At 43.6% G+C, this 23,099-nt stretch overlaps 1 protein-coding gene across 4 annotated transcripts in view; it reads right to left on the bottom strand.

Annotated features, from left to right (window-relative positions):
• Nucleotides 1-23,099, bottom strand: part of Ipk1 (Inositol phosphate kinase 1) — a 100,854-nt gene that overhangs the window by 64,231 nt on the left and 13,524 nt on the right. For all 4 annotated transcript variants that reach the window (XM_071675617.1, XM_071675616.1, XM_071675618.1 and 1 more), the window contains 7 exons: nt 20,588-21,078; nt 18,230-18,285; nt 16,792-16,864; nt 16,222-16,256; nt 14,969-15,646; nt 14,501-14,700; nt 3,157-3,303 (listed from right to left, as the gene is read on the bottom strand). In XM_071675617.1, the coding sequence (XP_071531718.1) occupies nt 3,161-3,303; nt 14,501-14,700; nt 14,969-15,646; nt 16,222-16,256; nt 16,792-16,864; nt 18,230-18,285; nt 20,588-21,078 (1,676 nt within the window). In that variant the 3' untranslated portion in view covers nt 3,157-3,160. The remainder of the gene's footprint in view (nt 1-3,156; nt 3,304-14,500; nt 14,701-14,968; nt 15,647-16,221; nt 16,257-16,791; nt 16,865-18,229; nt 18,286-20,587; nt 21,079-23,099) is intronic.

Genomic DNA, 23,099 nt, shown 5'->3' with positions numbered 1-23,099 from the left:
CTGTGAGGTTTGGTGTACGACTGAAGAATTCTGGAAGATCACACCCGATGGCGTGTTGTGGGGAGCGTTGGTCTGTTATGGGTTCTCTAACGATGGACAGTAGTAGACTTACGAATTCTCTATCTACCCTAGCCTTGTTTTATCAGCGACTTGCATATGGCTCTTTTCCCTCCCCTTGCCCGGCGATTACCACCCTCTCTATGCACTCCACCTCTCTCACTTCCAAGTTTTCCGCCGCGGCTTATACATTTGGCACATCCTACATCCAGGTCAGAGAGAGAGAGAGAGAGAGAGAGAGAGAGAGAGAGAGAGAGAGAGAGAGAGAAGGGTGACAACGCGCCCACAATTCCGTCATGTTGCACTGAAACGCCAGACTTTCATGATCGTGGCACCTCCACAACCCCAGCCCGAGGTCACCTGACGATGCTATAACCTTAAGTCTTCTATGTTTACGGCTCTAACTGTGATCCAAACCTGCATCCTGGCATTTGTTCTCACAGACTTACACACAAAGCACCGGCTGTACAAAGTCTGAACCTAATGAAATCATCCATTACAGAGTTATTACGGTAACAAAAACAGACAGACAGACACAGACACAAAAATACGTACCACCAAGATTCTGCCCGGGGCGTGGGTAATGATATAATGCATTGACGTTGAGTTGGCGGCTGAGTCAGCAAAGCCAGGAGACGCTCATTACACAACATGATGCAGGAAAAGTTGTGTGCATAAAAGAGAGAAATTATACACGAACAAAGGAACACCGATTAAGATCAACCCCGAGAGCAATGTTGACAGAGCTCCACTAGAGAGAACAGAAAACGGAGTGCAAATCATAGACATTTAAGCTACATGGTTTGTGAGCAGCGTACGGAAATGGGAAGGAAAAAGAAAGAAAAGAGACAGCTTCGAGAGCTCCTTAAAGCTCGAGACTCTTCAACTGTATCCTAAAGTTTGAATAAAGTAAAATGAAAATAAGGGGGGGAAATACGTAGCAGGAGTGACTAGACTGGGGTGAAGAATTACGAAGATTACGAAGCAAAATGGGCTCATAGACCATATGAGAATGTCTGGTTAGGAGGTTAGATGTGGAAGGGAGGTGTGGGAACAGTGAATGAAGAAAACTGGATTAGGTTACAGTCAATCGATGTGGATGATAAAATTGTGTACAGAGGAGAGATAAAGCTGGAACATATAGAGGAACGTTTGAAGCGCATTAATGTAATGTCAGCAAGTCTTCACTGTCGTGTAGATCTTGCCTTCCTCTATTGAAAGAATAAGTCATATTCATAACTGAATAATAATAAAATATAATAATAATAATAATAATAATACTAATAATAACAATAATAATAATAATAATAATAAACCTTCAAGGCAAAGGTACACCCAAGTTGCATAGGCGCTTACCTCCTCTGTAGCCTCGTCCTAACCTTGATAATACCTACCTATAATCATAATCAAAGCACTATCCAGTAATGAAGACTGGCTCCTGATGGTTACTTTGATGATGCAACAAGTGTTTTATCGCCAGCCCCACACTCATATGACCACACTAACAGCCTAGTTATCACAATGGAATTATCATATCACAATGGGATTATCATCTTCCCTGTACCTACCCAAACGCCTCCGGCCCCCCATTCTCCCACCCTAGCCCAAAAAACAATGCCCCTACCCCGTACCCAACGGGCTTGAGTTACCCACGGTGGGCAGCGCCGGGGACGAAGTCCAGTGCGTAACTAATGGCGTACCTGAGTTACTGCGTATCTTTGGGCGGGTATATGTTCTGCTGAGTCAGTGTCCACTTCGGCTTAATCTTCAATCAGAAAGGTATACACCGTTATGCATATTACTCGGGTATGTTACATATACTGGAGTACATCAACAAACAAAATACGAATGGACTGTAAAACCCAAAAGTATCATACTGGGCATATTTACTAGATACTTATCCGATTTGCAGAATTAATGTAGTCTCCCACAAACACCATTTTTTATTTCTTTACGTCGGAGTACTAGAGAAGCTTATAAAAACCTGCAGAGCTTTAGGGACTGACGAGGATAAATAAGTACAGACACACCGGCTTGCCACGTTGATTCTGTTTTATGGCGTCTGTAGTTGATAGAGACCCCGGTGGCCTTCGAGCCATGGCTCACCTTGAGGGTTGGTTAGTCAGTCTGTGATCCAGAAGCAGTATGGGACACGGACGTGTAAAACATTACAGCTCGTGTCCGTTACTGGTCCTCTAACTGACGTATTTCTATCATTTTTACCATCTTGGTGTATCTAATTTGCCATAAGAGATAGTCCTACAGACCTAGGCTCTCGCACTAGGCTGACTTTACAGCCACATTCTAACCACTGGTAAAGGCACTTATCAGTTTAACATCATAAGACTTCGGGCTTCTGTAGTCCTGGGTAGTCTTCCCCAAGATATATATATATATATATATATATATATATATATATATATATATATATATATATATATATCAATGGCGCCTTTTTTGCCTTTATAATTTCCTTGTGCCATGTTATCTTGATCCCTACCTTAATAACATGAGCTTGACGTTTCAAACGACCATGAAATATCATGCAATATCCTGCTAAAATATTCAAATGAGTCAGGGGTGAGTTCTTACTATTTTTCCTCCTGTACATCTGATCTGGCGTTATCAACACACGTCATTATTTAGAACCCCTTGTCTCATGTTCGACAGTGGTGCGGATTAGATCCGGGTGGCTGAAGACAAATCCTTCCTTGATTATTAACTAGAGGGACGGATTATTGGAAAAAAAAAAAAAATGGAGAGGGTTCGTTTAAGAGTCCTTGAGAGTGTGGCTATCAGGTAAAGGCTAGAAGGTACAGAAATGTGGTGTTGTGACTGATTCTTGGGCTCAACCTAGGCAGTTCGGCAATCGACTACAGAGTGGAGTGTTTGTGTAACCAAAGCCCAATCACATGGATAGCCAATTTTCTGAACCAACAATGATTAGACAGACGGTGGCCAAACTGGCGACCAAGCTTAGATCAACTCCCACGACCAAATGTGAAAGTAGCGTTCTCACACTCACAATAGTAATGATTAAATGCTGGATGAAACGTAAGTGAGGGAAGAAAAGACAGTAATAATATCTCCGCCACTTACCAGCTCAGAGCGCAGGCCAGGACACGACGGCTGGTACCCGACGGACGCTTCTCGTTCCCGTTAGCAGACGTGACGGGTCGCGGACGCTCCATTTAATTGGGATCTTGGTCCATAGTTCTTGATAATTACTATTACTCACCAACGAATCTAGACGAAAAATAGAAATATCAAATAATGAAATAAGTTCAGCATATTCCTTTTATGTCTAATAATACACCACAGGAACTTGATCGACAATGACACACATGACTGCTGAAAGTAAAACTACTCCATGCTTACCTGTCAAGAATTGACGTCTATTTCTAATATGATTCTCTTATCAATAAGAGGAATGTATTTATCATACTACCCTCAGTGAGGCAGATGACTATATTTATACAATACTGCGATCAGTACGGCAGTAATTTGCATTAATTAAAGCTACTGCTGCCTAATATATTAAATTTGCATCTATTAAGCTTCTGTTCGTTTCGTGATACCTAAACATAAATTCAATAAACACATGACCTTTTTACACTAATGTGACGCCACGAGGTTCAGTGTGCCGCCACCAATCATACTTGAGGACACCAAAACTGGCCCATGGCAACAACCCACCGAGATACAATAGTCAATAACCTTTTTAATGTTGTTATATTTCAGTGATGTATTACTTTGCCTTTGTGTTTCGCTTTCTAGTTTCAGTAGATCCTTTTCCTTGTCACTATGGCATAAAGTTTTGGCTACGATTTTTTTTTTTCTTATTATCATTTCACGCCTTCGAGCATATAATAGCGAATATAAAGTACATTTAAATCCCAGTGATTAATCGAAGTGATGTTACTATCTTTTTGTATACTGATCACATGGCACGGACAAAAACGTACCCAATTCAAAGGCAATCTCAAGTGAAGCATGACGCCGCTAACAGTCGCTACCAAGCAGGTTGAGCCAAGTTCCTTTGGCTGGATATTCAACATGACTTCAATTGCTCAGTCTGGAATGGCTGTGAGAAGTTATGAGGAGGCATAAACAACCGCTCATTTCTCGGAAATAGGCGCAATTCTCAAACACAACATTTCAACACGAATTTTTGAATAATGAGATAAACATTAGCTGCTAAAGAAGTTTTTGCTGATTCTTCATATATATGTTTCATTTATGTTTATAAAAATCAACACAACGTTTCCAATAACCATAACCCTCACCACTATCGCTTAGAACATGACGTTTTATTGCTCATCAAAACTATCATTACTGGATGAATTATACTGTTCTGTACCGCTAGTGCAGTGTTAAGAGAATAGCCACAGTAAAAGTTACGACTCGTGATTTGAATCATATTTCATTCTACGATATTAAAGCGATAGGTAATCTATTAGTTTAATTCCACATCGATAACAGCTTTAGGTGTAAATTTGATCTACAATGCAAATGTAATATCTATCGCATACAAGAACAGTCGCGGGCATGATTTGGAGCAGTATACTAAACGATATACAAGGCATTAGTAGTGAGGGTTGTGAAATATCATGGAAGATAATGGAGTTGATTAACGTTATGGCAGGTAATACACTTGTTAAATATCAACACAGAAACTCACCCAGCAGCAGATATGATTGTAGAAATATACCAAACCCAGTAGCAGATATGATTGTAGAAATATACCAACGTTAAATTCGCCCGCTCCTGGGCATCGCATACGTCATGTATTGTTTATTCATCCGGCAGCATCAGGGCGATGCTTTTATGTGGTTTGGTAGGTATCCTTTCGACCAGAAAACTAAATATTTAGAACAATCTTGACAGCTTGGGAAGTTTGGTGAGGTTCTCATGGGTTATGTAAGCGTATTACCTAACAGCTAGAGTGGATGTGAGCTGAGGCCATTTCTGTGTTACCTCGCCAACGCTGGAAACGACGATCAAGTATGAAAAAGATTTACCTTCACATTTTACGTTGTATATGTTCAATAAATTGTGATATTAGTGCACTACGGAACAAAAGCACTCAATATCGGAGGCTAACAGCAATGCAGAGCACAAATAATAACACAGTTATTCGTTACGTCAAATCATGTGAGCTACCTTCCAAGAACACAGAACAAAGACAACAGCTTTAAAGTAAAAAGGACACTCCTCACATCCTGATATAAGTTAAGACAGAGGTTAATGTGAATTACTTACATCATTGTACGTAATGTTGGCTGCTGCAGGGTTCATAAGTTGGCCCCTGCAAGATTCTACTTTCATAACACAAATAGATATTACATTCAGTGCAACATCCTGTTCGCTGTTTCTGAGGCCATGTCAACAATAACCAAAGATAATACGAGAGAAGAAAACGGGGTTTATAAAGCATTACAATTGTATAACGCTCCAGCCACCTGGTGGTCGGATGATCAAGTCAATTCCTCCCAAAACTCTCTACATTCTGCAGATTACAGTGTCTGCTACACCAACTTTCGCCATTTTGCATAGTTCCCCTCGATTTTATCAATGCCATAGAACAAATAACAACGAAAATAACACAATGCCACAGAACAAATAATAGCGAAAATAACACAATGCCATAGAACAAATAATAGCGAAAATAACACACTGCCATAGAACAAATAATAGCGAAAATAACACACTGCCATAGAGCAAATAATAGCGAAAATAACACACTGCCATAGAGCAAATAATAGCGAAAATAACAATCATAAATCTTCGTGAACATTTGGTTTAAAAACATAATAAGACGAACATTAAAAACATAATAAGACGAACAGGAAGTCCATAAATCACAAAATCATTACAAGAAACATGACAATGTGCGCAGCACCAGTTATTCTTCTCGTGATCGACGCCCCCACCCCCCATCCTTTTTTTTTTTATAGGAAAATAGAAAAACTTTAATTAAGTCACTCATCACTTTACTGATTCGGTACAGATATAATGCAAAAATAAATAGTACACATTGTTGATCAAACAATACACTTTATACATACATATAACAACTTTTATATATAAAAGTTTAGTCGCAAAAAATGAAAGGTCTTAAAATATTACCATAAAAACAATGCCTTCCCAGATGGGATGCCAAGGCTGCTCATGGTAGTGATGGAAAAATTATCTATCTGTCTACCCATGGGTAGGAGGGGAGATTAACAGGCTACTCATATATATATAGCCGGGGAGACTACATCTTAAGCTTCTCATGGGTAGCATGAGAGACTTCCCTCACCTAAATACTCATGAGTAGCGAGAGAAAGAGACAGACTGCCACTCCTACTCATGGGTATAGTGGAGACTACCCTTGCCAGGTTGGTAGGTGGCAGGGAAGACTACCTTTACCAAGCTGCTCAAAGGTGGCAGGGGAGACTACCTATGCCAGGCTGCTCACAGGTGGTAGGGGAGGCTGCTCCCATCATATCACACTGTATTCAGCCTAAAACCATACAACTAACAATGTAAATAAAGAGTCTCCGGTACCGGTTCCCAATCTCTCCAATATGTGGGCTCGATCACGGCCATATGGGGTGGAAAAAAGAAAACAGGATAAGAAAGAGTTAAGCAGAAAATTAGGGTTCCTCAGGTGTGTGTAGGCTTGCCTCTTAAAAGGCAGAAAGATTAAATGATGGAGAGACGAAAGGAGGGGGATTTAACAGCTTTGCCGGTCGAGGGCAAGAAGTATCATAACGGTCGATCCTCGTGTGGTCGGTCTCCGCCCAGAAACAATGGGAAGCAGCAAACAAACGCGTGCCTCAGTAGCAAGGACACACACTACTTACGGGAGCAGGTGCCGGTATCATACCTATAGAATAGGCTGAGAGCAGCAAGACCACGGCGGATAGAAAGGAATGGTTGGAGGGAAGATTATATCTAGGAAATGAATGATAATGAAGGCTTTTGATTCCATCAGATAAGATGAGAAAAAGCCACTCCAGACACATGAGCAGCTAGGAGCTCCATATGGGGGAAGGGAGGATAAAATCTCTGTTGGGCTGAACTCTGGTGTTTTGAATCTGAACAACGGGAAACGAACGACAGTTCATAGCAGACAGAGGTACAAATTGCGTTTTAGCACTTTTAGATATAACCAAGTTATTGCTTCCCCATTCTGAGATGCTGCCCAGGTTCGAGACAAGAGAGGAGTAATGTTCAGACCACGAAAAAGAAAGCGAGAATTCGAGGGAAGACGGTAGGGATAATGAATCATAAGCGTAAGGGTTAAATTTCAATTTGTCTCTTTCGTTTTAGATGCCACTATTCCCCTGTAAAGGCCTTTAGCGACGCCAAAGGGGATTTGAATTAAACCATCAATTTCCTTCTAAATCTTTGGATGCCTCCACGCCACTCTCTTGCCCTTTGGCATCCCCATAAAAGTTGTAGAGATCATTTATGGCGAGAGGAAACGGGAGTAGGCGACAGGATAGAACCATGAGGAACACCACTGTTGACAGGATAAGAAGGGGAAGTCGCAACATCAGCGACTGCATCGAGGGACCAACCAGAGAGGAACCAAAGCGTTAGCGACCAGAGAAAGACAAATGGAAGGAAATTAAGTAAGGAAAGCCTTATGCCAAACCCTGTCAATGCTCTGATGTCGAAGGTCGCGATGAAATATTTAATAAAATCCCTGAAAGAAGGAAGAAGACTAGAGGAGAACCACGTAAGAAAGACCACCAGCAGACCGTACACGCGAAAGCTGTACTGATGATAAGAAGGAAAATGGATTCTGTGAATGTTAGAAAATGAGTTGAGTTCTCAAGAGTCTGGAGACGGAAGAGGTGAGAGGAATGGGGCGATAGTTGGAAGGGTTAGAACAGTCTCCTATCTTAGGGATGGACTGCACCAAGGCATGCTTCTAAGAGAAAGGAAAAGTCTGGGTTTTGAGACAGATGCGAAATGGGCGAGCAAGGACCGGAGCTAGCACGCCAGAGGGGTCACTTGACCAGGTACACCATCTGGGCCGTACGCCTTGTCAACATGCAGTTGGGAAAAGGACCCGGGAGAGCCTGCGCGAGGAAGATACAAGAGACGAGATAGGTTCAGTGGGAAGAGAAGGGGAGGAGGAGAAAGTCTGACACGGAATCATCGACAGAAGAATTAGAGGAACTGAAATACCGTAAAGAGAGACTTCATTAGTCATTGAGTTAGCGCCTTAGGTTAGGTTCTAAGGTCAACTGCTTTCTAGGTTAGGCCCTAAGGCCTAACCTAAGAACCTAACGTAACCCAATCCAGAGCTATACATACCTAAGACATAACCTTAACCCCCCCATCCCAGATCTAACCTAAACGAGATCTCACGTGAACTCGACCGGTTCCGGAACTAGAGGACCCTGGAATCAATTCCAGCAATATTCCCATGCGGATTGATGTTAACCCGTACATTACAAACAATTAAATATTTTCTCAGGGCTATGTGTGTGTGTCCACAGCGTACTAATGCCTTGCATGACTTGAAGTCTCACTATGGTTGTCAAGTCTTCTCATGACTCGGATGTGCCTCACTGTACAACATGATGTGTGTGTGTGTGTGTGTGTGTGTGTGTGTGTGTGTGTGTATTTAACCGCCTGAGCACGACTGTACGACCCTTGGGGTATGATGACCCGGCCCTTTGACCTCATCTTGAATGGTCTGGTCAAAATTCTCGCCATCATACCCGAGGGCCGTGTCGCTGTGCTTAATTACAGGTCGTATCGCCGAGCTTTAAGGTCGTGAAATCGTGCTTAAGGGTCATCAAGTCGGGCTTAAGGGTAGTGAAGTCGTGCTTAAGGGTAGTGAAGTCGTGCTTAAGGGTAGTGAAGTCGTGCTTAAGGGTAGTGAAGTCGTGCTTAAGGGGTTACGGAATATCACACGGCTTTATCCCCATTGGAAATGGAGAATGGGTAAACCTGGGCTACCCATGGGTAGGCCTGAACTTAAATATGGGTAGGTTTGGGGTTGCCTAACGTCAGGGAAATACTTTCTAACCCTTACTCTATCATATGATCCCATTTCTCAACAACAGTGTTCACCTCATATACTTAATATGCTGAAAGATAACACTTGACTGGGGGGTTCCTTTAGTCTCGACCCTTTAGCAACCATTTTACCTGACCATGTATCTCAAGCCCCCCTCCTCCTCCCCCACGATCAACCACTACCTAGACTAATAGTTCCCAACCTCAACACCACGATGGTGTGGCGCTCGTGTGGCTGACGTCAGCAGGCAGGGGGGCGAGTCCATCTCAATCACGTTTCAATTGTATGATTGGTTTAACTAATGTCCTCCGACTGTCCCCTTGGTGAATGTTCATCTCTTTGGCCTACACGCTACGTCATGGTGTGAAACTGAATATGCAAAAGGAAAAGGATATCGCCCCTCCCAACCCCCAAGCGAGGGAAGGCTGATTGAATAATTCATTTATGGTTAACAGAACGTTCCTGCCTGTTGGAAAACGAGAGGGATGACTCAAGACTCGATAGAGACCTTCGTCTGCTGCTGGCCTTAACTGTATGTTCTATAATATATCAGCTGCCGCTCGTGTTAAGTCTTAAGGTTCAGGAAGCTCGAGTAACCAGGATATGTTCAGGCCTATATATATATATATATATATATATATATATATATATATATATATATATATATATATATCAAAACTACATCAGGGAAAGTGAAGATAAGATCCAAAGTCGAACAGTCAACCATGGCTAGACACTGCCTAACAGACAGCTTCGGTATGCACAGCCATGGTCGAACCGAACCCCTACAGACAGCCAAAGCCTGACAGGCTGTGTCACAAGACAGCCACTGCCAGATGGAGTTAAGTCCCCAACGCTTCAGCTAACTATCGAGTCTTCTAACCAAGTATTACTACGGAACAGAGACCACTACATCCTCTGTTATGACGTGAGAGGATCCTACCTGGGACGCTGGTATTCCATAGTACCGGCCTCCTTCCAAGGGCAGTGGAGACAATTTATATCTGCATATTAAAGATTATATAAAGCTCTCCTCCCAAACATTGACAAAGGACGAGCAAGTTGGATCAAACATATCTCGATACACCTCATTGATATCATATCTGTATCTATCTATCTATCATCATTATCTCTCCCTGTCTCTCTCTAACTTACATAAGTATATAATGAAAGACACTTTTCCTTGTAGAGCAAAAAGGAAAAAACAAACGAAAGGAAGATAACCTTAGCTAACGAAACCCGAAACTTTTTCTTAGATATGTCTCCCACAGAATCTGGCTGGCTGGGAACCATCCACCAGACGAGGAAACAGGTCCACCACAACAGGAAAGAGGTTAGAAACAATGTCAGAACAACAGACGGAAATTAGCACGCAAACAATGGCCGGGCAGAGGGAGGAGGTAATATATTCAGTAATCTTCTTATCTATTCTTTTTTTTCTTCTGTATTCACTGCAAAACATGAATTAGGCGTCGACGCCTAGGGTGAGGCTTGAAAGCGGTGTGGAGAAGATTCTAAGGACCCAGGCAGCCAAACATCCTTAACAAGTAAGCGTGTGGTCTTGCTGGACGTGGGCAAATAACCTAACAAATAAAGCGTGTGGTCTTGTTGGATGCCATACCATGACATTTTCTCTGCCCTTAAGTCAACCGATTCGGAATGACCAGGTGTGGAACGTACCGTGTACACTGTAGTGCAGAGGTGTGTGTGTGTGTGCAGGTGTGTGTGTGTGTGTGTGTGTGGCATGACTAAGGGAGCGAAGGGTGACAGTGAGGATGGGAGTGTGGCATGACTACGGCCGTATGAATACTTCACTCGCCAGGACTGTGAGGTTTCAACCTCTTAATCACCTGGGAAACAGCGGAGGCTTCGAGAGCCAACCATTACCATCAGCTGACCGCTTAAGTTTGACGCTGCGACCCTTGAGCGTGACGCTACGACCCTTAACCACGATGGTATAACACTTGAGTTTCATGGTACGACACCTTGAATATGATGGCCTGGCACCTGACCTGACCTTTAAGGATCTGCGTTAGACAACTGAGATACCAGCTGAGGCATTTCAACCTCTTTCAATTTGCCTTTTATGTGCTGTGGTAGTACGCGCCCGCGCGCACACACACACACACACACACACACACATACACGTAAAATATGTACTAACCCATCCTGTAAAACGTTAGTGCCCTTCCCATGTTCTGAATCTATGGGAATCATTAGTCCACCTCTGTACAACGTGACCCATATATATATATATATATATATATATATATATATATATATATATATATATATATATATATATATATATATATATATCACTCTACTGACCATATATGTGTGTGTGTGTCTAGTCTATACCATAAAATAAATGTGTAGCTACGTATTGAACACCTGGTTGTCCTCAGTCAACCTCTGCACCGACGCCCCGGCTCAATACACTCCCGCCAGTCGAGGGCTCGAGGAGTCTTCCCCACACCGTAACACGCCCCGCCGCCAGGTTAGTGAAGTGAATTAACCACAAAATCTCCGTGTATCCGGGTCTCGCGTGAGGGAGCGACTCGCTCTCATCCGTCACGCTAGGTCTCATTGACGTGTCGGGGGGAGGGAGGGTGTCCACCGCAGAGCGGAGGCGCCTCGCAGCCATGGAGTGCTTAGCGAGCCACACGTGGTATTACCCGAGTCTTCTTACAACACACCTCCGAGTCACTCCAAATACATTAGGGACTAACAATCTGACACACCGGAGGTAACAGCCCTTTAGAGCGTTGGCATCTGCCCTCACCCCACGAAGCTCGTGCTGGGAACGTAAAAGGTGGAGACGGCACACTGCCGCTGGTAATAAGGCACTGGAAGTTTATCATGAAAGGGATGGTTTCCGTCACACGACACTAGACGTTCGTCGCGTCCTTGTCACACGCTACCTAAATATCTTTCTGTCCTTGGCTGATATCACAATCCTTAACTCTGTACTCTTTTTTTTTTATCTCATCTAAAATAAATCTTGTCTTAAGTGTCATAGTCCCACAAGAAAAGTGGTCTGTGTCCTGAGGTCACAGCACCAGTAGTGTGCCGTGTCCTGAGGTCACAGCACCAGTAGTGTGCCGTGTCCTGAGGTCACAGCACCAGTAGTGTGTCGTGTCCTGAGGTCACAGCACCAGTAGTGTGCCGTGTCGTGAGATCACAGCACAAGCAGTCGGACGTCCAAGTCCGCTGTCAAAAGTTCTTCACGATTCTTAAACTCTAGTGAAGCAGTTTGCTATGTTCCTGCCAAGGTTATAAGCAGATGATTCATTTTACTGGGAATTAGTTTCGAAAAAGTTTCAGAAGCGTAAATATATTTCATTCTTGTGAGTTCTGGGAGGCGGGCGTACAGACAAGTCTCGATTAACCATTCGCTATCGATTATCTGCACGTCAGGAGAGCTCTTTCGAGTGTAACCAAAGCGCAACGGTTGGCTAGGAAGTGTCATTACAGTCTCGCACTGTTAAGAGTGAAGGTGTCTACTGCCACATCCGATCTGGCAACGCTGTTCATTGTGCAGGAAGCGCCAAACGAGAAATACTTCTCTCCCTCAGTTACACAGGCTATTCCTAACTCTTTAGACTCGCCTGGTCCATGCTAGATACGAGATAATGTGGCGACGACGACCTAGATATCAACATTCACGTATACCACTCTCTCCTTCCATGCTATTCATCGTGGCACGGGTAACTGGATGTAAATAAGCCACTAAGGGAGGAGGAAAACGTATAAACGATGCTCAGAATATATATCTCTATGTTCACACACAAAGACGATCACACACACACACGAGTCCCAAGCATTGCCTTTGGGACTGCGGACGCACCGTTGATACAGACTTGTGAGGGAGGTTGTCCGTCTCACCTATCATCTTTACAGACGTGACTTGGAGGAAAGACATAAACGTGATATAGCCAGACTCGTAACACGGAACGAAATCTCTCTCCCCCAACACCCCTGTCTTAACAGCTCGAAGGAGCCTCAAGTTATGGGACATGATGCTGGTGACACGAGAGCGCAAGCGGTTATGGAAACCCCCGCCACAAAGAATGAATAATACAGAGATGAGCAAATGTGCTAAAAAGTCTTCCTCCTTTTTGAGGAAAAGGGAACGCCAGCTTCATCCCTGGAAATAACATTCGAACAGTATTTACTTCCAGACTTACAAATATAAGGATATCTCGATTCCCTCAGGTTCCTTAAGTCTACAGATATCAAGGCAAAAAAGAACGTTCATCATTGACGCAATCATCACAAAAAACCTTAAGCTGTCGAGCACATTTGTGTTATGATATGACACGTAATACAGAGCTGCAATGGAGGCAAAGAAGTGGTATGTAATTCCTTCACACCTTTAGGGATATCGGCGCTGCAGAGAAGCTATTTTTTTTTCCAAGTACCTCTGGCCAAGATCCCTCCCTCCACATACACTAAAGCGCTTCATCTCTTTCCTGGCGTCAGATGAAGACTAGGGTCGCGTCACACGCTAGTCTTAGGATTAGGATCACGTCTCCTAGCGTGCACCACAGATGGCCATAACTTATGAAATCACTTACAGTAAAGTCTACGGATAAAATTTATGAACAAGGAAAAAGTTAAAATTGTTCACGGATGTGGTTTCGGGCCGATGGGGATGGAGGCACTGGTGGGTGACGCACTGGTGGGTGACAGCCTGACACCAGTGGTGGCAAACGGTGGTGGAGGAGGGGGGATATGTCGGGGATGGGTGGCGTCCTGACACCAGTGATGGCAGACGGGTGTTCCAGGGGGTGTATGCCACCTCCACAACACTGAGAATAATGTAACAGATAAGGCGTAATCGCTGGTAATGGGCCAGACAAACACTCATAATCTAAAATCATCAATATCTCTCCCCTACACCAACACCACCACCACACCGACAACACCCTCTCCTCAACTCCACCACCAACACAACGACAACACCCTCACCTCAACTCCACCACCACATCCTTAACCCCCTTTCCTCCTCTCACCTGCTCCTGATGGCTCAGGCGGAAACACTGATAAAATGATGAAACGCAACTGTAAATGAAGTGCTTTCCTGTCGACACCTGCACGCCTAACGTGAAGGCTTAATAATACGTTATCACAAGAATTGCTTCAACACTTAGCTTGAGCGTCGTTACGGCCACCGAGGGAAGTAACAACAGGATTACAGCTCCAAATGCTTCGTCAGGCATCTGGGTATCAAAGAACACTATTCATGGTGTGTGTGATATATATATATATATATATATATATATATATATATATATATATATATATATATATATATATATATATATATATATATAAAAGCTGAATAATGAGTATCTTAACTGTATAAAATCACGATTCTTGCTAGAGAACCTGCCTGGTATTATAACCTACAGCAGACTGGCTCCTGCCCCCGGCTCCTCAGGTCGAGCAGGACGTTCCTCAGCAGCTGGTAGTCCCGCTCATGCTTGAGGATCTTGCTGGAAGGCTTAGCCACGAGGTCGACCCCCGTCACCTGGCACTTATACCACACCCCGGGTTCCAAGGTGATGGTGAAGGGCGAGGTGTTGGCGTCCGTGCAAGGCGGCGGGGCACTGATGAAGCAGAGAAAAAAATCAGAGATGGTAAAAACCTGATCAAGACGCGAAACATAGAATTACACAAATATATCCAAGTGAATTAGACGATTTGACGACAATAAATGCAAAATTGGACATGTACATCACTGGTCATGATCTAGATTCTATATTGCAGAGGTAAATCACTCGTCATGCTCATAATGTGACACTGTATGTACGTCACTGGTTATGATCCACAGTGTTATACTACACACTACAATTCAAGTGAGGCACAGCAGCGTACCTGGTGTGCGGACCACTCAGCAGTATCATCAGAGACAGGTCCTTGGCTGTCGTGGACAACAAGTACTTCTGCAGGCTCCTCACCATCTCCTCCTGACTACCGAAAGCCTCATCCTCACTAACGTCTCCACCTAAGTGTTCGCCACCATCTACAGTCTCCACTTCCCACTTCTCACGAGAGGGTTTCATACTCACAGCATTCGTTAATTCTAAATCCTCCACCTCGACGTGATTGACTGTAGCAGCACCATCGAAGTCCAACGTCCCGTGGGATTCACAGTTCACCCCTTTTCTAGATCCATTTTTCAGGACGCGGTGGTGCTTCCTCCTCCTAGTAGTGGCGTTGGTGTGTTCGAGGGAGGAGGCTTGGCGTTGGCCTGGGTCACACGCGCCACACCTTAGGTCGTCCGGCACAGGCTGGAGGAGGTGAGAGTTGGTACTCCAGCAGCTGAGGTCCTGGAGGATCGTGTCTGTGGCGAGGGAGCTGCCCATGTGTCGCACTAAGGCGTGGTAGAGCCGGGTGGCCCTAAACACCCCCAGCTGGTCCAGTGACTGGAAGGCTAGAATCCTCCCCAGGGCGGACCTGGGGCTTAGGGCGGCGTGGCTTCCAGGAAGACCTGCACTGCAGCTGGATGCAAAGTCGAACGTCATGGCCGAAATGATGACGTCGCGCAGGTAACTGAAAGTGACAGGAAATACACAGATCCGTAGAAACTTTTTCCAAAATTCGTAAATAATCTTCCCTTGTTTCTTCTTTTCCCTCGCATTAACCTCTCTATCCTTCTATCAAGGCCTGGCACTTGATGTGGACTTTTGTCCGTGAATGAAGCCTCCAACGTAACAACATAAAACATTCTTATCAACATCAGTAAAGTAACTGAGACTCCTTTCCTTAAGTTCCTGCAGCATCAAGGCTTGCACTCCACGCGGGGAGCTGGGTAAGATAGGCTTCCTTTGGGGAGGGAAGGGCCCTCGACAAGGCTGTACTCCTTTGGGGAGGGAAGGGCACTCGACAAGGCTGTACTCCTTTGGGGAGGGAAGGGCCCTCGACAAGGCTGTACTCCTTTGGGGAGGGAAGGACCCTCGACAAGGCTGTGCTCCTTTCCGTTCGCTTAAGATGATACAGCCTTGCCGAAGGTGACTTCTAACTCCCTGTTACTGAATATATATAAATACATGGGACACTCTAATACTACGTGACTGCTAAAGGACATTGACCATATGAGTGAAGACGCATCTACGTCTGAATCTCACCTGAACGGCCTGCAGTCATCCATGGGCTCTCCCTCCTGAAAGACAAGAAAACCTCTTTAGTGGTCAGTCGTCACGACACACGAAGACAGAACAACATGAACGAAAGCTTTTGATCATTTCAGTGTACTGGAAGTACTGAGAAGCGTGGATCCAGGAGATACCACTCAAATATCGGCCGACTGGATTTACGATCTATGACAACCACCTTCAAAATAATGATATGGTGACAACTCCTTTCAAAATAATGAGTTACGACTCCAGTTGTTTAAATGATAACCACAAACCAAAGAGTCAATGTAGCCTTCATTACACTAAGTAACAACCTACGTTATATGAAAGAGTAATAACATGATTACCATAGTAAAGTGCAATAGTTAACAATATTCAGTTATAACACGATGTAAACAATAATAACCTACTCTCAAGGAGACAATATAACACTACAAGATAAAGAAAGTCTAGCCTTAAACAACAGCTCCATGTAACACAAACCCGGTTTCCTGTTGATCAAAACTTGTCTTAAAAACTCAACATTTTTTGTTACACTGGAAAACGAAAAACATTACTAACCAGGAAAACTTTGAAGTTGTTCTGTGGTGACTGGATAAGTCCGTCCACTGCTCGCCGCATTTGGAGCAGGTCCCTGGCAAGATAGGAAGATAAGTGAGTGCTTAGCTGCGTTATGTGGGGCCATTATATATATGAATATAATATATATATATATATATATATATATATATATATATATATATATATATATATATATATATATATATATATATGTGTGTGTGTGTGTGTGTGTGTGTGTGTGTGTGTGTGTATATATGTGTGTGTGTGTGTGTATGTGTTGCGTGTGTGTGTGTGTGTGTGTGTGTGTGTGTGTGTGTGTGTGTGTGTGTGTGTGTGTGTGTGTGTGTGTATGTGTGTGTGTGTGTGTGTAAATCAAAATACCTTATAAATCTTACATCTCAAACGTACACAGTTCACAGTAACAATAACTACTGATGGTAATGAGAAACATTGCATCTAAACTGTCGGTCGGTTTCACTGGACGTCCCAAACCCCCCGTCATGAGGTTGTGCACTATAGTTAGTGTTAATTGATGATAATCACACTACTCTTTAATCCAATTCAAATTATGTGGTGTCCAGTCGTCCGTCACTTAAATCTACATACAACACCAATTCAAAATGTCAGTTCAGGGGTTATTAACAAGTCCAACGACACTAATTCATGTTGTTAATTAAAGAGTCATTACAGGCCCAGCTTATACAGAATTTCTTAATTAAAGGTGAACCTATTTTTTTGCCCTTGATATCAACAGATAAATAATCGAGGCTCTGTGATGCCTAATTAATATTCTGGTATCTGGGATGATGATGATGATGATGATGCTAATTTTTGCAAGACTTGATATGGCCACTAACCACCACGTTAGACTTAGATTGGAAAGCTTGTCATCATAACCATGGCAGAGCCACAAACTGACTAACATCGCAAACCACCTGATACTGACACAAACAATGTCAGCTACGTGTCAGGCAAGGTGACAGTTTGTCCATTGTCCTAGAGGGGAAAACTACTTAATAATTTCACGAACGAGGAGTGGGTACTTACACTTGAAAACTTTACAAGGGGACCTTCTCTGGGAGGTAAAAAGCTTGACGGGGGGTAAGGGGATTTACCTGGAAGGCGACAGCTTGACAGGGGTAGGGGAGGATTTGCCTGGAAGGCGACAGCTTGACAGGGGTAAAGGAGGACTTACCTGAAAGGCGACAGCTTGACAGGGGTAGGGGAGATTTACCTGAAAGGAGACAGCTTGACAGGGGTAGGGGGTGGGGACTTACTTGGAAGACGACAGCTTGACAGGGGTAGGGGAAGGGTGACTTACCTGGAGGGCGACAGCTTGACAGGGGTAGGGGGTAGGGGACTTACCTTTAAGGCGACAGTTTGACAAGGAGTGACTTACCCAGCGAGGCAACAAGTAGCCAGGGACAGGGGAACTCACCCAGAGAAGAGGTCGAGTGGGCAGTACCGGCTCCGGGTGTGACCATCCTTGACTCTCTGCAGAAAAGGTTGTGGGAATCAGTGTCCACCAACGTTACCCCTCACAGTTATTGTGAACCCCCCTTCACCTCGAGGGGACGACGACCCTCGAGGACGACGATCCTCGAGGACGACGGTACAACCCTCGAGGACGACGGTACAACCCTTGAGGACGAAGATACGACCACCCCCTGCGGCGTAGGGTGGGTTAAAAAAAAAAAATTAAGCCTTTTGACTCGACTCGTTCGTGCTTGTCAAGGCTTCGACACGTCGTGTCACTCAAGGGTTGTTCCATCGTAAACAGGGGGTCGTATCAACGTAATCAAGGGTACGTGTTATGCGAAATGTAATTCTAACATGTAGTACGTGTTATGCGAAATGTAATTCTAGCATGTAGTATACAACAGTGAAAAATGAACTAAACAAACACAGCGAAATAAATAGATTAATGAAGTATACCTGAAGTGCATTAATAAAATATTCCTAAATTATATTAGCAAAATATTCCTCTATAGTATTAGTAAAATATTCCTCTACTGTATGCATCGTATACTGAAAACAGACTTCAGTATTAAGCTCACTCTACGTCCTGATTTCATATGTCATGTTCCATCATTTAACTTGCAACGTCATTAACATGAAATATATCATTTTGGAAATATGTTTTGTACCCATGAAATATATTACAAAAGATGTCGAGGCACACACTGTCTTACGTTACAGGAGTGAAAAAAAAAACAAGTGATCAAAACGTTACCTCAGTAGTGGCTAAAAAAAAAAAATAAATAAATAAATAAAATAGTATTCGACAAAATGTGGTATTTCAAGTTTAAACAATAATAGTTTGAAGTCTCCTCTACATCCAGTTGCCGATTTCAAGCCATAGATACACTGCAGAACGAGGCAATCATAATGGCATTATAATCAGAAACAGGATCGAACACCAATAGAGACTGTTAGTTGACGACACACCTCACACCATCGTTAACCATCGTTAACTACCTCAAACCAATCAATGCTTGCGGTCAAGATGGTCCTCTTGGGTTACGTTCAAGCACATAACTGGCAAACCACTTTCCTTCTGTAAGTCTGATTGTCTTTATCAAGCTCAGGAAAATCCAGGATAATCACAGTCATTTTTTGGTTCAAGTTCCCGGCCATTTGAAATGGACTCTATATATATATCTATATATTTCTTTTAATGCCGCTTACGTGGCTAGACTCATACTACTAAGTTTGTGTCCCTTTAACTCAAAGTTTGGAGTCTAGGGTGAAGGTGAAAATATCACGACATATGTTGTAAATACAAATGACATATATATATATATATATATATATATATATATATATATATATATATATATATATATATATATATAATACTATGCTTGTGTGTGGGTGTCCCGGCTTCCATCTTCTATCAACAATGTGACCGGATTTTCTTTCACGTGTTACCAGAGCTGGTGGCAAGTTGAGGTAAAGTTCAAACGACATCTCGATTGAAATTATGTTCACGATGTATATCTAGAAAGATGGGTGTGTTGGACGGCGGGAACCACAAGTGTGATGTGTTGGGATTTAAACAACTTGATTAAGTACTGGCACCAGATGAGGTATAGTGGACTGGTCTCCACGAAACATATGTCGCGCCACATGCTGAGAAAAATCATGTTAAATAAAAATGGATGAACTCCTACTGACGTGTGTTTTTCACCTTCATACTATCATCACGGACAAGTGTGATCACTATGTCTATCTATCTATCTATCTATCTATCTATCTATCTATCTATCTATATATATATATATATATATATATATATATATATATATATATATATATATATAGTGTTAACAATATAACAGAGAAAATATAACTTATCAAAACACTGGAAGCGGATAGAAAAAGAGATAGGAAGGCAGGGGGACAGAGAGACGTGTTTGTTAAGTACGGCTTCGAATGTGCACTTGGGTAAGTAGGAATCTAAGGACGCAGTCATGCCTCGCACAACCAAGAACACCCCCCCAAGTTTCTGCGTCCATCAACTTTAATGATCTCGCAGATTTTCCTTGACGACACAGCAGTAATAACTGGCCGCGGTGGAGCCTTGAAAGAAACCTGACATATCTGATGGAGTGGCTGTCAAGGAAGATCGTCACATCTAACCTAAGCAGTGATAAGAACAAGGCCAAACTGTGTGTGTGTGTGTGTGTGTGTGTGTGTGTGTGTGAGAGAGAGAGAGAGAGAGAGAGAGAGAGAGAGAGAGAGAGAGAGAGAGAGAGAGAGAGAGAGAGAGAGAGAGAGAGAGAGAGAGACTCACCTTGAGGAACTGCTTCACGCAGTATCGACACAGAGGCAGGCCCGGGGTGGAGTGATCCAGGAAGCCCTGCTTGGGTTTTATCTCTATGCAGACGTTCTTGGGTTCGGGCGCCTTTGGGGTTCCCGGCTTCGTCGCTCCCTTGACACCGTCCGCTGTCGCTGCATCAGACGGACCTGTCGCTGTGGCGTCGGTGCCCTCCTCCAGAGGACGACCTCCGTGTGCTATTCTAGGGTCGGTACCATCGTTTGTACTGGTCGTGGCTTGAGATTCCCTGAGATTCAGCGCGTCCGTAGTTCCCTGAGATTCTGCGGGCGGCGCCAACGTGGCCGGGGATGGCACGGCTGCGGGACGTGGCAGTGACGAGGAGGAGGAGGAGGATGAAGAGGAAGAGGAGGAAGAGGAGGAGTCACGTCGGTCGATGAAGATGCTGGCCGCGTCGGGACAGATGCAAGCGACGCCATGTTGGTTGATCTCCTTGTGCTGCCGGTGTCCTAGAAGAAGGAAAAATGTAAGGGAGGAAAATATGATAATGACTATCATCAGAGAAAAGGCCTCCTCGACGTGGCCAAACCTCTTCATCTTAATGACATACATTCGACGTAATCAGAGGTGCTTTCGGGAATAAACCCAAGTCTGCGAGGTAAGAATTACCTTGTATATATAAAGCCTGTGTACGATATTTCCTCTCAAGAATACTTACATTCAACACGCAATGCTTCAGGTACCCACACTCAGAAGTACATTTCCCTCAAACACGCTGCAGGAAGATAAGCGATCGAATAAAACTGACCCCTCTTCCTCAGTGCAATACAAGCACTCCCAAGCAGAAGCCCCGTTCCTCTTAGTGTAGGATGATCAGAGGTTCTAACAACAACAACGGGCCATCGGTCTCCAGAGGCATTTTCCTCAAGCTCCCTGCTTACTGTACAGCTATGCGCATGCAGGGATAACGTTAGAACAAGATGAGGGAGCAAACGTGTCTTCCCTACAATTCCCTCGAGAGCCAAGACAAGGATCTCAGTGTTTCGGTAGAGGCGCAGGGCAAGAATACATAACACTGGCTGCAACACTGGAGAACCTCCTAGTTTTTAGGGACTTCACTTCCTACATGTGCGACGAGGAGGCATGGGTGTTGATATGGGGGACTTCGAACATGCACGTCCAGACCGGACCATCAACTGGCCAGGTTAAAGGTCACACCATCATATAAACGACTGGTTTCTCCAACCATCCGCCAGCTGGCAGGGTGGTGCAGGGGACACCGTTATCCCCCTAATGGCAGGGAAGGAGACCATTAAACGGGCCGCGAAGTGGGGTCAAAGCAAAAACTCTTGTGCGCTACGCTACTATCTCTGGCTTAACGACCAGTCAGTAGTCAAGGGCCATGAACAGGGTTCCCTAAGGTCAGGAGAAAGTCGTTCAGGGGCTGTGGATGTGTGTGTGGTGCTATACAATTACCTGAAAACACCTGAAGAGAATTCGATTGGTGATTTGAAAGACGTTGACGCCCTTAATAACCCTGACGGGTGCCCTAAACTAGACAACCAACCAATCAGGAGAAAATCCGAGGAAATGGAAGAAAAAAATCCATAATGTTTGGGGGAAATCTTATGGAATTTTGAAACTAGTCAAGGAAATTTGAAACTCAAGCAGAGGAAAAAGAAAGTAAACATAAATTGCCAGAGTTGATATGATGAACAAACTTGTGATCAGATTATAGAGAAAATCCAATAAACAAAGGCAATAGCGCAAAGTAATAACCGAGGAATTTCCGGGGGTCAAAAAACTGATATCAAAAATTTCAAAAAATAAAAAATCAAATTTTCAAAAATGAAAACACTAAGGTACATAAGGTCTTTATTAACTCAACAACTAAACATGCTCAGCTGTGTAACCTGCTCACCAGGTATATTGTAGCTTATCATCTCTTTAAAGACACAATTGCCTATCTAAGGATTAAGTGCCACTCTTTCCACGAAAATATCATTTAGACATTAATCTTCAGAAACCTACAGTTACTCCTTTAATATCACATTTTCTCTGAAAATCTTAATATATGAGAAAACGGGCGCAACCTGGGGTAACTGCAACAATGTTGGTGACTCGTACACAGCACGGAAAATATAGGTCTAGTAATGGTTAAAGGCGGGTATATAAGTCTCGTTAAGGAGAGCAGCAGAAATATAAGTCTGGTATGAGAGAAGAGGCTGGCATACAAATTTGGTAAATGAACGGATCTGGTACATAAGTCTGGTGAGGGAAAGGAGCGGGTACATAGGTCTAGTGAGGACAAGGAGCGGGTACATCAATTTGAAAGTGTCATCAGTCCAGGAGTAAGTAAACAAAACAAATACAGTGCAATAAAGACGTCGAGACGGGTTCATATCTGCGCATTATCTATATATTTATGAATATGATACACATATATCTATACCTGAAAGATATATACAGCTTAAGAGTATACGTATTGGGATGTAGAGGGTGGAATATACTGTGCAAGGTATATATAACC

Source organism: Panulirus ornatus, chromosome 21, assembly GCF_036320965.1.
Source record: "Panulirus ornatus isolate Po-2019 chromosome 21, ASM3632096v1, whole genome shotgun sequence".
Classification (NCBI taxonomy): domain Eukaryota; kingdom Metazoa; phylum Arthropoda; class Malacostraca; order Decapoda; family Palinuridae; genus Panulirus; species Panulirus ornatus.
This window is presented reverse-complemented; position numbering and strand designations above follow the sequence as displayed.